The 16,073-nt window shown below is 41.2% G+C and overlaps 1 protein-coding gene across 2 annotated transcripts in view; it reads right to left on the bottom strand.

Annotated features, from left to right (window-relative positions):
- LCP1 (lymphocyte cytosolic protein 1) overlaps positions 1-16,073 on the bottom strand; it is a 45,264-nt gene that overhangs the window by 4,243 nt on the left and 24,948 nt on the right. For both annotated transcript variants that reach the window (XM_038173425.2, XM_005024805.6), the window contains exons 2-13: positions 15,446-15,528; positions 13,374-13,525; positions 12,372-12,501; positions 11,106-11,238; positions 10,461-10,542; positions 8,363-8,528; positions 4,827-4,969; positions 3,517-3,612; positions 2,695-2,890; positions 1,342-1,420; positions 1,026-1,140; positions 43-176 (exon numbers count right to left, since the gene is read on the bottom strand). In XM_038173425.2, coding sequence (XP_038029353.1) covers positions 43-176; positions 1,026-1,140; positions 1,342-1,420; positions 2,695-2,890; positions 3,517-3,612; positions 4,827-4,969; positions 8,363-8,528; positions 10,461-10,542; positions 11,106-11,238; positions 12,372-12,501; positions 13,374-13,525; positions 15,446-15,512 — 1,493 coding nt within the window. In that variant the 5' untranslated portion in view covers positions 15,513-15,528. The remainder of the gene's footprint in view (positions 1-42; positions 177-1,025; positions 1,141-1,341; positions 1,421-2,694; positions 2,891-3,516; positions 3,613-4,826; positions 4,970-8,362; positions 8,529-10,460; positions 10,543-11,105; positions 11,239-12,371; positions 12,502-13,373; positions 13,526-15,445; positions 15,529-16,073) is intronic.

The raw sequence follows: 16,073 nt of genomic DNA on the forward strand, positions 1-16,073 counted from the left end.
TGTGTACCAAAACACTCCTAAACTTGTCTTTCATCACCATACCTTCTCATCAACTGCCAGATTAAGGCCAGTGTGAGTGTACGGTTTCCTTCATTCAGATCTTGCCCAGCGATGCCAACGAGGGAGAATTTGGCTTGATTTTTTCCCAGTTCCACTGCATAGTTGCAGTTTTCAAGCTGTTAACGAGAAGATCAGTTAATATGGTTCAAAAGTACAGGAAAAAAAAAAAAAAGAAGTGGCTATCAAGACATCCACTGCTACTTTAAATTCTTTCAATCACTTAGCCCAGATCCTCCTGGGCAAACAGGTCTATCTTTTTTGATAGATAATACAGCTGTTCAACTACCAGCAGCCAGCACCATCCCAAAGATACTAAGATAAGAATCAGCCTAGAAGGAAATGTTATACTTCATCATCAGGGCTCATAAAACACATTACCCTGGAAAATATGAATCTACAGCTCAGAAGTACCTCCAGTAACATGGCATTGCACTGAGACAAAGGATCGGTGTCCCAGCCAATATTTCAGGCCAGTTAGTCACCCTGCCCAAACTGTACAGAGCTGCTCAACCAGAGAGCTGGGAGAAATCTGTGTATGTAGCAGCAACTCCACAATCAGTTCCTGAGGCACACGGTGAAGAATGCTGATTATCACTGTCCTCATTTCATGTGGAGGGCAATGGTCCAGACAGCAGCAATTAAGCTGGTGCCATATTACTCATGCTGAAGATGCATTACAGTTGGTGACTAAAACCTCAGCAAAAGTGGTCTGCAGATAGAGTTTTTAAATATTGATACAAAAGGTGTCAAGACTTTTTATGTCACACATACTGTTTACCTGTCAACAAAGTTAATGAGTCAGATACATTTATTTTCAGGGTGAAGAATTATTCACTGACAAGACAGAAAGAATCATTTGATGGGACTTGAGAGCAACACATGAGTGCCCACATTACTGCGTGAAATTATGTAGACGTCTTTTGAGGGTAAGGCATTGCTACTGGAGCTATTCCAGCTATTTGTACCTTCTTCATGTTGCCACCCAGTTTAGGATATGGTGGTTTGTTCACTCTGTTCCAGTCTACTGGCACTTTGATCTTTTCATAGAGCTGGAAGATAACCAAGGCATCTGACAGGTCACTGAAAACAACAAAAAAGGTAGATCATTGACCAAAGAACTGAAGAAAGGAATTCAACCATTAGTAGAGGTAAATTTATTTTTCTATTAAAAATAATATATATATATATATTCTTACAGCAACCAAAAGTTCTCATATGTTTTCTGTAAACAATTTGCTGGCTGCATGTATTGTCTGAAGGAAGTGTAATGCCTCCCCTTACCTGTATAAGTGATTTACACGTGGATTAACACCCAGGGAGTTCATCCAGTTCCTGAATGTCCTCTCTTCCCTTGTCTCACCTAAAACAACAGATATATCAATCAACAGGATGGCAGACCACAACACTCCAGTAAAATAAGTGTCTTGTGATGAAACCATAACTCAGAATTTACAGTGCACTGAACCATAAACAGAACGAGACGGTGGCTGACAAGAGAAATAAGAGAGCACAGTGCAGCACTTAATATTTCTTCATGCCCCAAATATTATAGTATTTAGGCAGACTGGCCTTGAAATACCTTCAAGAATTCAAGAATAGCCTGTGCCCTAGCATGAATAGTTTTGTTATGAAGCTTTTGAGAAACTTAAAAATAATTGAAAACACAGATTTATTCTGTGGGTCTCTTTGTAAGCACGATCTACACTGAATAAATGCTAGACTGAACAGAGCACTTCCATTCATTTTAGCTTTCAAGTACATGCTCAACTGGTTATTAAACTGGTCCCATTGACCCCAAGGACACCATGTATTTTCTTATTTGTCAGTACATGATTAAGTACTTTCCTGACTCACACTACAGAGCTCAGACCCTCAAAAGATTAACAGTCTTAACTGCCTTAACTGCCACTTGAACTGTTTCAGACTTTTTTTATATATGCTGTCATCAACAGCACAGCTATTTTACTAGAAATATCACATACAAAGAGTAGGCTGCCTTCTCCTAAAATATCAGAACAACTACTGCTCAATGACAACTAGACCCAGAAACAATCTAGATGTTTTCAATTCAGGTTTTTGTGAGTTATCTTTGTGTATGAAAAAAAATCTTCAAATGGTACCATAAAAGGAATTTTTTTTTCTGTTGCCTTGCTTCATGATGGCTCGACAGACCCTGTCTCAGAAAATTATAAGTATTAGAAATAGAAAGGTTTCATTGAGCAGCATCTTTAAGAAGGTGTAAAGCAAGAGAGACGAGAGAGGCATTTTCAAGTGGTCATTTGTCAGGAATCACCACCTGCTTCAGAGCTGAAGTCGTCCAAAAGACGAGGCCACTGGGAGATCCAGAGCACAGGTCAAACAGAAGGACCCGTAGCTCAGTGAATGGCCCACACAATGGTGGTCCTGACCCTAAACCAGACCAGGCAGGCATTGGGTCCATGTAAGATCAGATTCTTAAATTATGTTCTAAATTAAGAGAATGCCAGATCAACTGTGATTTCAACTAAGAAGCACACTCAATAGTCAGTGCAGGTTCAGACATCCCACAAACATTTTCATCTTTAACATATCATGTTAGCAGGGGATACTGTGGCACGAATGGCCAGAAACATCCTTTACTTGAATTTTTCTTACCTTCAATAGAGCTCCAGTCAATGTCCTGGTTCTCTGGCTTATGCAGGGCAGGGTATTTGTTAAACAAGTTGGCGATGAATGCCAAGTTTAGCTTTGGGTTTCCCCGGACGACATCTGTGGCCGTGACGAACTGCCGGCAACCCAGCCGCTCTGCCTGCTGCAGCATGCACTCTGCACGTTGGACGTCATCCTTCTCCTGTGCCAGACAAAAATCAGGATGAAACCACATCAGCATCAGCCCACAGCCTGGCACCATGCACACACCAACCCACTCTGGCTCCCTGTGTGTGGTGCTAGGTGTGGGGCTGCTAAAATAGGTCCTTGTTGAATTTATAACAATTTCCTCTCCCACCTTTAATAATATCAACTCAGTGTTTCAGATGGGCTTTATCTACAATCCAGCCATCTCACCATGTTCTTTTTTATTTGTATCTCACATAAAAGGGAATTAATTCCCAAATAATTGCATTTTAATATACTTGCTACATGTTAGTAGTTTATCAGTGTGGTTCAGTGGCTGTAGGATGGCACTCTGAGCAATTTGGCCTGGTAGAAACTATCCCTGCCCAGGGCAGGAGGGTTGGACTAAGATGGTCTTCAAGATTCCTCCCAACCCAAACTGTTCTGTGATTCTATAAATATCTAATGAAAGGCAAAACACTTTATTTAATTCTTCAGCTTTGAATTCTGAAACATAAGATCATGTTGCAACACTAAAAAGAGTTTGCTTTCTGTGGTACCCTCATGCAACTCTGTGCTGGCCAGCAACGCAAGTAACAGACAGAAAATACAGGCATTTACTCTAAACTTATCTCATCTTACCCTTAATCCTGACATGTCGATAGTAATAGCTGGAATGCCTTCTTCATCTCCCTTGGGGGCAACTTGGTTCAGCAAATGGTAATAAGCTCTTGAGTCCTGTGACAGACAGAGAAATTAAATGGAGAAAAATTACATCTAAAGCCCAGATTTTGCATTCCAGCACTCTCCTGAACAATGTGCATGCATGCTTCATTTTTATTACATCAATCATTGGGCTACATAATTAAATTACTAAAGTTGGAAGCACTTAACAATCCCCACTCTATGCTGTGTTTGCTGGATCTACCTCTTCCCTAAGCCAATACGTACATGCTACAGAAAGCTCAAAGCATGAGACAAAATGCTGCGTTGCAATTACAAGAAGGACAGCAACAACAAAGAGATGTTAGAATTGACTCAATATGAACACGATATTAGAGATTTAAAAAAAAAAGTATACCTTTATAATGTTGTAGAAGTCAGGCTGCTGAGCATTTAAGAAAAGAAAATGCAGAAGGAGAAAGCAGAGGTTTAAAGCAGATTTCAAAGAAATGCTGGAACACTTATAGAAGAGAACACAAATTTCAGGGACAAAAGTTGAAAACAACAACAGTATCAGCATTTTTTTTCAGGCAAAAGGGCAGGAACAAGACAAGGATTTAACATGTCGTGTCTTTAAATTTTTGTGAAAGTTATTTCCATGTGTGGAAAATATTAATATCACTTCAGAAATAATTCAAAAAAGAACTGAAAACAAAGCTGCATGTTAGTGTCTGGGGACTTGACTACCTAAACCAACAAATACTCTTCAAAAATATTAAGTAGATGAGCTGTTCTTTTTATTTATTTTTTGTTTGTATTCCTTCTTGTATGAGAAATACCATTTATCCTAGATAGGATTTAATCAGTTACATTACAGTCCTCTCAGCCAGCCTATGCAAAGATGGGAAAGACCCCACTCCACCCCTTTCCATGGATATCCTGCAGTAAACTCCACACAGCGAACCAAAAATCTGTTACAATAAAAATTGTAATGTTGAGTGTGACTTTCAGACTCTCCAGTTGTCTTCCCTGATGCTTTTTCTGTATGTCATTTAAGTCATAGTAAATGACTTCTTGTGCTGTACTGAAGGAAACACCAAATGGAGGAATTGGAAGAGCTCCATCCTCTTCCCCCGTACCTAGTTACATGTCTGGGTAAGGTTCAGCCAAATTAAAGACAGATCTAGAAGAATTTAGGGACATTCAGCAAGTACATGACCTTTGTTTGAGGGACATGGATTTGGGTGTGGAGCTGCTGTTCTGCTAACATTGGTAAGTATTCTTTATACCTTGATGTCTGAGCTGAAGTTGTTGACCTTGTTACATCCTGCATTCTCCAGGTGATAGTTCGCCCATCTCAGCAGCAGTTCCTCTGGAGACAATTTCATCAGATCCTCCAGGCTCTCTCCTTCTCTCAGAAGAGCAATCAAGGCTAAGCAGAGACAGAAGAAAAAATGAATAAATAAAGGCCACGTACTGCCATATTTGCTTTTTCACTGTATTCCTAAAAAAATGAAAAAAAATAAAAATTGCCAAATGGTTGGTCAAAGACTGGAGCAGGTTCCTCAGAGAGGCTGTGGAATTGCCATCCCTGGAGGCACTCAAAGCTCAACTGAGCCCAGCCCTGAGCAACCAACCTGATCTGAGGTGGCCATGCTTTGAACAGGGAGTGGACTAGATCACCTCCAGCAATCCTTTCCAACTAAATTATTCTGCAAGTCACGGATCCTGGTCTTGCAGACGCCAACAGGTAGTAGCAATACCCACCTGTACAAGAGAGGCTGAGGCAGAATAAGGCTACCATTAGATCTGATATTTTTGATACTGATGTTGTGAGTACTTGTAGAGGAGAATGTATAATTATTTTCTTTCTCACCTATTTTGCTACCTAGTTTCTAACTGAGCAACAAAAAGAATTGCCAAAATTCAAGGTAAAGTTGCATGACAGAGGATACAAACAACAAAAGGATCTCATCAATAAATAAATTAAAAAAGGGGACAAGGATGTTAGTCGTGGATCTAGGAGTCAGTCATGTATAAATGCAAGACAGTTTCAGTACGCTCTAAAAACTACCTGATTTCCTTGCCTCAGATTCTAATTAAAAGGTGATGATATGGAGCACAGGAGCAAGATGGGCATAAAAAAAAAAAAAAAAAAAAAGAACATGGATTTTCTGCAATTTAGGTGAAACAAGTCTGCAGGACCTTCACACGGAAACTGGATCCACACAGGAATCCTGAAGAACTTGCACATGACTGCACAGGCTCATTAGCAAGTGATGTCACATCTGTCAAACTGGAGAAGACATCCCATTTCTATAGGAAAATTAGTGTAATAGTTATGCTTATAAAAGGAGGAAGAAGCAGGAGGAAAAAACTGACCCTTGCAACTGCAGGATATTCAGCTGTTACTCTAGAGCATGAAGGGCTTTACAAAAAGTTTTGAAAAGAAACTAAAAATGTGGAAGTTCACTGTTAGCATTATGAAATGTGCCACTGGTTTAGAAAGGAACAGTATGTCATACCACCGTGAACAAAATGGGGATTTGCTACATAAAAAAACAGTGGAGATCTAATATATCTAGAGTTCCACAGATAATTTCATATAGGGTGCCACAGGATTAAACCAAACCAGAAGGGGATAATAGAAGCATTATAAAGTAGACACTGTTTTTTATGAAGAAAAGAATGTTAACACTGAGAGAAGTACAATGGAAGAAGGATTCTGGTGGAGTATATCATGGGTGGATTTTTGAATAAATGTTTTATTTAAAAAAAAAAAGAAAGAATTATTTCGGCACAAATACTAGCAATGTGCAAAAAAAATTATGATATTATGCACTAGGTGGCATAGTTAATACGAAGGACAGTCAGGAAATCAGACAGGAAGAACTAGATGGCAGTCAGTAACAGAAATTGACTGAAATTCAATAGTACCACGTCCAAAGACACTCACTGGGGAATTAATATGAATACCCCCTATTAGCCAAAAGCTTCTTATTACGAATAGAGGATGAGCACAACCTGACTGTATTAGATGTCCCCTGAGCTAATCTGAGCCACCATGTGATATGACCAGAGAAAAACAAACATTATATTAGTGCACCCCGGGTATTTCCCATAGAGGTTGGGATGTATGACTGCCGTGGTACTAGCTGCTGTACCAGGTCTGGCTGGGATGGAGTTAACTTTCCCTGCAGCAGCCCGTGCAGTGCTGTGCTCTGCACTCACCAAAGCGATATTCCATGCCTTCTCTCTCAGGTGGAAAAGGAGAAGGAGAGGGGAGCTCTCGTTATGAAGACATCCGTTCTCCCAAAAAAATGCTACACGTATTGAGGCCCTGCTTCCTGGGACATGGCTGAACATCGCTCGTTGATGGGAAGTAGAGAATATTTCTTTTTTCTTCTCTCTGTACTTCTGTGCTGCCTTTGCTTGATTTTTCCCTCTTTCCTTTCCCTTTAATTAAATTAACCTCATCTCAACCCGGGAATTTCACCCGGAACAGCTGTAGAGGAAGGCTATCAGGGAAAGAGAGAACCTGAAAAGAAATCGTAATGATGGTGGCTTGTCTACCCCTACAAACTGAAGTTTGAGATGAGAGGTAAAGAAGAAAATACCATTAGGGGAAAAGATCTACTGAGCAGGGTAAGGCTGCCAGCTTGACCACCATTGCTACGTAACAAAGGCATGGGAGCTGGGAATTCTGGAAACTGGTCTCTCTGGATATGAAAGGGTTAGAAGGTGCAAGGGGTGAAGCAGTGAAGGTAATAGCTGAAGGAGGTATGGTAACAGAAGGAGAGTGGTGCCACTACTGGCTGAGCAGGCTATCCAGAGAGGCAGGAAACAAAGCATCAAGAAGAGATGCCATGTAGACTGTATGTTCACATCCATGGCTTCCCACTGAAGCAAGTTCTTGGAGAACTTTGGTACTGGCAAGACACATCTGGAGTTTTGTGTCCAGTCTGGGGCTCCCCAGTACAAGACATGCTGATGACTGCACCATGTTCAGCAGAAGGACATCAAGATGTTGGGCTGGAGTACGTGAAACATGAGAAGTTGGGGAAAACTGGGTTTGTTCAGCATGCAAAGAGGTCTGAGAGGGGAACTAACTATTGACTTCAACAACTACGGAGGGGATGGAGCTGTATTTTCCTGGTATGCACTGCAAAAGGACAAGAAGTTGGAGCACAAGTTGGAGGAAGGGAAATTCCAATCAAGACATAAGAAAAAAAAAAGAAATCACAGTGAGAGTGGCTAGCACTGGAACAGGTTGCCCAGAGAGCACAAGAAAAGGCCCTAAACAACCTCATTAATCTTGAGGCTGGTCCTGCTGTAAACTGGTGGTTGGATGCCAGACCAGAGCTCCCTTCCAGCCTAAATTATTCTGTGATCATATAAATCAACATTTTCAAAGTAAATGAGATGTTTGGCACTGATTTTGTCAAAAGACAAAAAAAAAAAAAAAAAAAGTAAAGCTTTCTGGATGCAGTGTAACATTTCCTTGATCCTAGATATAGAGAGAATTAATTTTGTGTCAACCATAGAGCCAAAACCCCAATATACCTGGATGTAGACCATCAATCCATCAGTCCTCACTGAATGAGCATGAAATTGGCTCTGCGCATACAAGCCTACACACAGCTCTGGAGTTTGGAGTGCCAGAACTTGTGGAAAGCAAGAAATATGTCAGCAATCAAGAAGACAGTCAACAAAGACTTGGATAAAAAATTTGAATTAAGACTTTTTTTTTTTTTTAAAAAAAAGCTGTATTACAAAGACTGTTCAGTAATAACAATACAACTCTGAAACCAAGAGCCACACTTACCTTCGTTCCTGCTGATCTCTATGTCAGCAAAGAGTCCAATTTTGATGACTTGCCACAAAAGACCCAAAACCAGGTAAGGTTTCCCTTCTTTTAAGTCTTCTGCTCCAATGTTAACAACGTGGCACCCAATGGCTGAAGCAGAGTTCAGGGCCAGGTTCAGGTTTTCCTAAGGAAGAAAGAGAAGGTCTGAATGATACAATAACTGGAGAGCTGAGGGTACAAGAGGGTACACAGGCAAATCTACTGATATCTGTGAGCAACTTCACTGGTAGAAGTGGGTCCTGTGCTGGGTGTATGGGTAGGGGAACCCAGAATCTCCTAGAATTACAGATAAATTCTTAGTCCCAACACAAAGATGGAAAGGATCCTTTTGAGAAAGATAAAAGCCTTGGATGGTCTCACTGTGTCTCAAGGCACAACATGCTCAGAGCATGACTGCACTTGCAGTGGTGTTCTGGCTCAGTTACAGCCAGGCTCTCCTCATAGCCACATCGGTGATGCACAAGCACATGTTCAAATTCAAACCTGGCTTCAGCATGGGGTAAACTCTCCTCCACTCAATCGTGCACACATGCAGGAATGAGGGAGCTGACCAGCAGGTACTCCAGATAAGCAAAAGTCCTAACAGCCAAAATACAAGTAAGTGTCTAGTTGGCAACGTATACAAAAAATACTTGGTCATAAGAATCAGTATGAATAAACCTGTTGTATTTTTAACCTTGTGGTTAAGCTAACATCAGAACTGGTCAGGCCTGGGTATTTTCTTTTTGAACATTGGGGTGTGGAGTCCTGGGCTAGGACTAGTTAGTGGAGGCAAAAGGCTTCTGTAATTCACAGTGAGGGGCAGGAAGAAAATGTTTCAGGAACGCTGTTTCTTCACCACTTCCTTCCCATTTAAAACAAAGGGTGTAAGAAAACCTGACCCACAGGTATGCAATATTCAGAGAGGAGGCTTGGTAAACAGGGAAACTAAAGCAGACAAAAAAGCCTGGCAAATACCATTTATCACACAGATTTGCAATATTCACCTGAATTTCACCGCTGCTAGCATGACAAAGAGATTTGATTAGATACAAAATGCATGGAGAGACATAGTGTAAATTCTCATGAGCTGGAAAAATTGGAGCATTTCAAATTAATTATCTTTTCTCCACCAGACAGCTGTAAAAGGGTTAAGTTAAAGTGGAAGCTGTATTGATCAAATCATGTCTACATGTGACAGGGATTGATCTGGGCTGCATCGCTAAGTGATGCTGCTGACCAAAACGATTAGAACTGAAAAATGTGGTATACAGCACAGAAATCCAATTTAATGGCTTCTGAGCTTACTTGAGCCTGGCTAATGTTCCATCTAATCAGAGTAGCTGAGGGCTAAACTGGGTTAGGTTCACATCCATTCCAAATATCTATTTATATTCTGTACTCAGATATATAGACTCTGTTCATATAAAAATATCTCTCTACATTTTGCTGTGTGAGAAACACAATAAACTTTAAATAGGTGAAAATTCACCTTTTTGTCCGGTTTTAAAATCATATCTATGTGTACATAATAGCAATAAATAAGGGATTCAGTTTTCAAGGTGAAAAAGCACAGACTGTAAAGGACAGGCAAAGGCTCTGGTTCCACCTCAGGCACGTAGCACCACAGTGCTGCCTGGACCACAGTTAGTATTTGGGTGAGGGCATCAGACTGCAGCAGGACAGCTGTGAATTTAAGTCCAAGGCCATGCCTGGGTAACCTGGGAGAGGGGATTCAGCTTTCTGAGAGTTACTGCAGCTGGAATTTATCATCAAATTATCTAATTGTTCTTGCATTCATATGACGTCTTCCACAGAAGTATCCAAACCTTTGTCCTGGTAAATATTTATATACTGGTTTAAGGACAAACACAAAATTTGTCTAGCCAGATTATTTAAATGCTTACAAAGAAACAGAAATCTAAACCTTCTTTACCATGTAATCCTGAGCATCTCACTTTGCCACAAACAACTTTGCCTGATTGTTTTGTGCAGGACCACCTCCAGCCTCTGCTCCAAACGTTTACATTGGAGCATCCTAAGTGAAAAAGCAAGGAATCCTGTTACATTTTGGTACCTGTATCGTGAAGGGTGTGAGTTTCTTCTTGTTTATTGTTCTCTCATCAATGGTATCCGGGACTGAAAAGTTGATCATCTTACTGGAAAAAAAAATACACTAGTAGCTACACATGCACACAATACAGACAGAGCTTTTATCACTACACTGAAAAAGTCAGTTAAAGAGGAGGAGAATTACAAAGTGAGCACAGTCAGCCTTCACCTTTTACATATACATTAACACATGCAAAACTTGACCAACTATTTTGAGTCACATGCCAAATATACTATAAATGCCAGGCAAGAATACCATAACGTAAAGTTGTATAAGAAGTTTCTTTTGCAGAAATTACTGTGAAACCACTCACTAACTTATGCTGATTTGTGTGAAACCCAAAAAGCCCTTGAATAAAAATAGAAACAAGTAATTACTCAGGGCAAGTTTCACTGACTTCATCTCATTTTACGGGTCTGGAGGCAAAGAAAAACTCTAATTTAACTTGAAAAAAAGCTTCATCTTTATAAAGAGAAAAGGAGCAACAAAACTAGCCCTGAATCTGCAAAGATTCATGAGCCTAACTGTGAAGTCAGCAGCTTCCATGTAAGCAGTGGTGTGTGTTTCTGCAAGCTTATTGCATTCATGAGAAATACAGGTATTATTTACCAAAGCACTATGCCATCACCGACCGCCTGGAAGAGATCATCTGTTTCTGGATTCATTGGGACCACGTGTTTACAGTCAGGGTCCTTCTCAAGAGCTTTGTTAATCCAGTTGACGAAGGCATACTTTTCTTCCTCTGTGGACACACCATCAAATCCATCAGTTTGCTGTGTTACATCTCCACCATCATTTTGCTTTCAAAGGAGGGACTCATGGGGGAAAAGACTCTCCTAAATCTGAATGTGACTAATTGCAGAACCTCTACAAGGGAAGAAGGCTCTGAGGAGACAGGAAACAGGCATGAGGTTGTGAAACTCATGAAAGGATCAAGAAGGATGTACAGGGTGACTGACCACAGCTGTTGAGAGGGGAGCAGAACTTAATCTTGTCATGAAGGGAAGCAGGGGGTATCATTTATTCTGTACAGGTGGGTTCTGTACTTCAGCTGAGTGAATCAGTGAGCTGTGTAACTGTTCATCCCTAAGTTAATGAAGAGAATGCAAATATATGTCTTCCTGAGTTAGCTAGACCAGTATGGGGGAATATACATGGCTCAGCCCAGCACAGAGTAGAAAAATGGACAAAATGAGTTGACAAGAGCAATGGGCTTCAGTACATTCAAACCTCTATATTCCTTTCCACTGAATGGGGTTGCCCATCGTCTTGTGGGTGAGCATGTTTTGAGATGGGTAATGAAATTTCCATGATTCAACTATATGTTGTGAATGCTATGCTCTGCTAAGCATAATTTGCATTTACACAGTGATCTGAATGCATTGAGCCCTGGTGGGGTTATGCCCTCTTTAGCAAAAAGGTCAGGAACCATTTGGTTATGGATTTACAGAGGGACTACTATAGAAGAGGGAAAATGTATGAGGAAATGGGTTAGCAACATCAGGGACTCCTTGCCTTGCCTTGCTGGTGAGCAGGGACAGCAAAGGGCCAGAGTCTTCATGCAGCTGAAGCCATGTCAGGATGCTGCAAGGCTTTCCTGATGGGAGAAGCTAAGGCAGATGGAGCTTTCTTCTTTAGTCCCAGCTCTGTCCACCCCAGTAAAGCTGCTCACGCTATTTTTGACAAGGATCTAACTCTGGTGTTTTGTCACTTTCACAACTCCTTGCCTCAAATCATCTTCTCCTGGGCAACCTCTACAGCTGCCAAACCTCACAGAAGCCAAAGCCCTTGGATTTACACCAAGATAAGGTGCAGACAAATCCCCATGAGGACATCTGCTCCTGGTTGCTACCAGTGTAGGACCTCTGTACCTACCTGAGTAGGAGTGCTGTGTGCCGGCGCTGGACTGCTCTGACATCCCACCAATAGCACAGATCCCCTCCTTTTTGTTGATTTGTTTTCGGAATGACTTAGCAACATCGTCACTCTTCAGGTTTTGGAAAATCTTTCAAGTAAAAGAGACAATTTTACATTTTCAGAGAGTTAAACCAAGCTAAAACCATGCTCTCCTGGGCTGTAAGACACATCCCCTCTGCTTTACACATATAGAAGCACAGCTTCTGTGCTATTTAGCATATTTCTGTGTAGTAACTGTGTTATCTGCTCTTATATTTTCAAAGCCATGAACAAAGATCAGCTAAGTGACAGAAGCATATATAATGTGAAACTACATAGCTGAAGTTTGCAGGTGGAGTGCTTTTGAAGTTTTTGGTTTGAGAAAAGGACAAGTAAAAATCTGTTTCTCTATCCCAAAGGAAATTTTAGCTTTTGCTTTTGTCACAGTTCAGGACAGAAAAAAAAATATATATATTTTTTTAATATAAAAAGCATCCCATAAAGTTTTCATTTTCATCCTGTATCCTGTTGAAATTTCTCATATCCATGTAGCCATAACATTATCTTCTTTCAACTTATAACTTCATCCCATCACCTTAACCAAACTGAAAGATATTAAGCCTGTTCAATACACAGCTGCATTAATTTAATTTGTCCCAGCTAACTGCAGGATTTCTAGTTTGGTTACATCCTGCTCGTCTTCTCCAGCAAGGGAACACATTGGCCAAATGATATGCCCATGAGATCCTGTGCTCATGGCTCTCCTGTGCCCCAGGGACCACTCTGAACACCACTGATAATGAAAACATTTTGGGGAAAAATAAATATTTATCCACAGAAAAGGTCAGTTTTGTGGAAATTGTATTCTCAGCTAAAACAATGAACTGAAAATTCCCAACAAACTCTGTTATTTTAAAATGGTCTTTTTTTTTTTTTTTTGTCTTCTTCTGTATTTATTCTCTGAAATAATATCTCACTTACTGAAATAAATTCATCAAAGCTGATCCTGCCATCCTCTGTGGTTGTCAAATTCTGAACGAGTTCTCTGGCTTTATATCCTGGGAGCGGGAGGTTGGCTGCCTTCAACACATCTGTTAAATCGTTGGCATGGATGAAGCCGTTCCCACTAACATCTGCAAAAATTAAAAAGAATGTTGAGATTCTCTACCAGCCCAATGAAATTTTCTGCACACAAAGGCCATTGCTTTTATTTCACCTGAAGAAGTGTACATTACATATAAAGATTTGTTATCCTGAAGTTCATTATTTTCAAGCACTGCAGTGGCATTTACACCCCAAAAAAATTACAGTCACCATTTAACAAACAAAAACTCATGCTGGTGAATTTACATGTTTTAGACACACAATAATGTTTTAACAAAGCTATGTTTAGATGGATACCACGGACTTTTCACAGATTACATACAGAAAAACACATGGTTTATAGAGAGATTATCCTGCCTACGGAGCAGCTAAGAAAATGGACTTGATGTGATATTATGTTAGATACTACATCTGCGTGTATTCATAGATGTAACTTGTGATTTTGGCCTGTTTTTTGCATCTATTATCATCACAAGTTATGAGTTAAGAGGTTTGGAAATGCATGTGTGTACTGGGTTCACATTTACGAGAGCTTGGAAGCAGGGCGCTGCAGAGGTGGCCTCTGTGAGCAGAGCCCAGCAGCTGCCCCATGTCAGACCAGAGCCAGCTCCAGATGGCTCCAAAGGGACCTGCTGCAGCCCGTGGAGAGGAGCCCACGCAGGAGCAGGGGGCTGGGGGTGCCAGAATCCCATGGGAGGGACCCCATGGGGAGCAGGGGCAGAGAGGGACCGTGAAGGAGCGGCAGAGACAAAGCCTCAGGGACTGACCGCAGCCCCCATTCCCCGTTCCCCTGCACTGCTCAGGGGGAGGAGGTGGAAGGGGGTGGATGGGGGGAAGGTGTTTTTAGTTTGCTTTTAGTTTCTCACTGTTCTAGTCTGCCTGTGATAGGCAAAAGATTATATTAATCTGCCTATGCCGAGTCAGTTTTGCCCATGATGGTAAGTGCTTTTTTTTTTTTTTTTTTAATCTGTCTATGTGTTTCTTATTCTGCAGTCTTTTTTCCCCAGCCCAGAGGCAGAGGTGATTTCAAAGAGGCGGGTGTCAATTTCCTGCGTGGTGAGCTGCAAACCGAGTCGCTGCACGCTGCAAAAAGGGCTGAGCCCTCAGCTGTCAGCATCCGCAGCTTGGATTAATACAGATTGCAGAGCGCATCCTACCCGTCTCTGAAGTCATACAACAAAAGGATCTTAACTTGAAGAGGGAAATGTCTAGAAAGGGAATGAGAGCATCCTTCCAGCCTTTGGGTACAGCCCAGTGCTTTGGGTACACTGGCACACACAATGACAAGGTGTTTCAAATTTTGCCTGGACTGCTGTGTGCTCAGAAATTAAAAGATCATCTGAATCAGTAAGGACAACTGATAACACATAATCCACTAAGGCTGACGGATCTGTTAATAGAAGTAAATCAGCTGTGAGAGAGACTTTTTCTGAGGATTTGGGTAGACAGTGATAGATCCGCATGACTTTAAGGGAAACAAATCAGTGGAGACCTTTGAAGGCTCATAAAGGAAGCACACAGCTGAAAAATAACTAGGGCTTAAAAGGTCACAGTAAAGGGATTGCAAATTTTGTAGCTGTTTTGTTCCCTGTAGACTCTTCCTCCCTGGGAGCACTCAATTTACATTAAAGTAAAAACCTATTATTTTCCAAATTATTTTCCAGGACTAAACAGCATTTCTAGGAAAACACTTCCGAGTATTTCTAACATGGTTTTCTGTATAGGTGCTTTTTCAAGTTATTTCCTAACATCTGCTGTTCTGCCCCTAGTACTGCTCTGCAGCGTGCTGCTGTGGTTTTGGCTGGGAGGTCTGCAGGGGCAGGCAGGACTTGCTGTGGTTTCTGTGACACAGCAGATCAGTGCTGGTGTAAACTCTGTTTCACCACGGATGGTCAGCGTTGGAGCAAAAAGCCAGCTACAACTTCGCACTCCTTTCCGCTCATACTCACCCACTTTGCTGAAAGCCTCCCGGAGCTCTGCCATCTCCTCCTCTGAGAAGTGTGCTGTCGACGCCATGCTTTATCTGTAAAATCTGCAAGAGGAAAGCACTCATTTTCGTGCGGTTCCCTTTTGGGTTTGTAATCATCACCAAAAAAAGAGAGAGATTTTCTTTATGGATTTAATTTTTTGGAGTTAACAGCATGGATACAAATTGTCATAGTGATTCTCCATAACGGAAAGCCCAGTTCCTCTCTGCATCCCAAAACCAAGTGATGGGTTAAAATCTTGGGTACCTGAGGCATAAATCCATGTCACTCCTGTTGTTTTGCCAAATCCTACTCAAAATCCCACCAGCTTTATTTATACTAACTTCACTGGAATTAAATCCTACCCCTCACTTTCATTTCTTATGGAGAAAAGCAAACAAAATGATGCTGTTTTGTTGTATTTCCCCCTTTAGACACAACTCGTCATAGCTCAGGGTGCTTCTTCAGCAGCCCTGGCAGCACAAGGCTTCCCAGATGGATGTCCCTCCTTCTGGCTGTGGGAAGAGGTTAGGGACTTGCCCACTGAAGATGTGCCTAAGACTAGGTAGCATATTAGGGACGGATGGCTGAAAGAAGTTTTCCTGCCTTT

This window comes from Anas platyrhynchos, chromosome 1, assembly GCF_047663525.1.
Source record: "Anas platyrhynchos isolate ZD024472 breed Pekin duck chromosome 1, IASCAAS_PekinDuck_T2T, whole genome shotgun sequence".
NCBI lineage: Eukaryota > Metazoa > Chordata > Aves > Anseriformes > Anatidae > Anas > Anas platyrhynchos.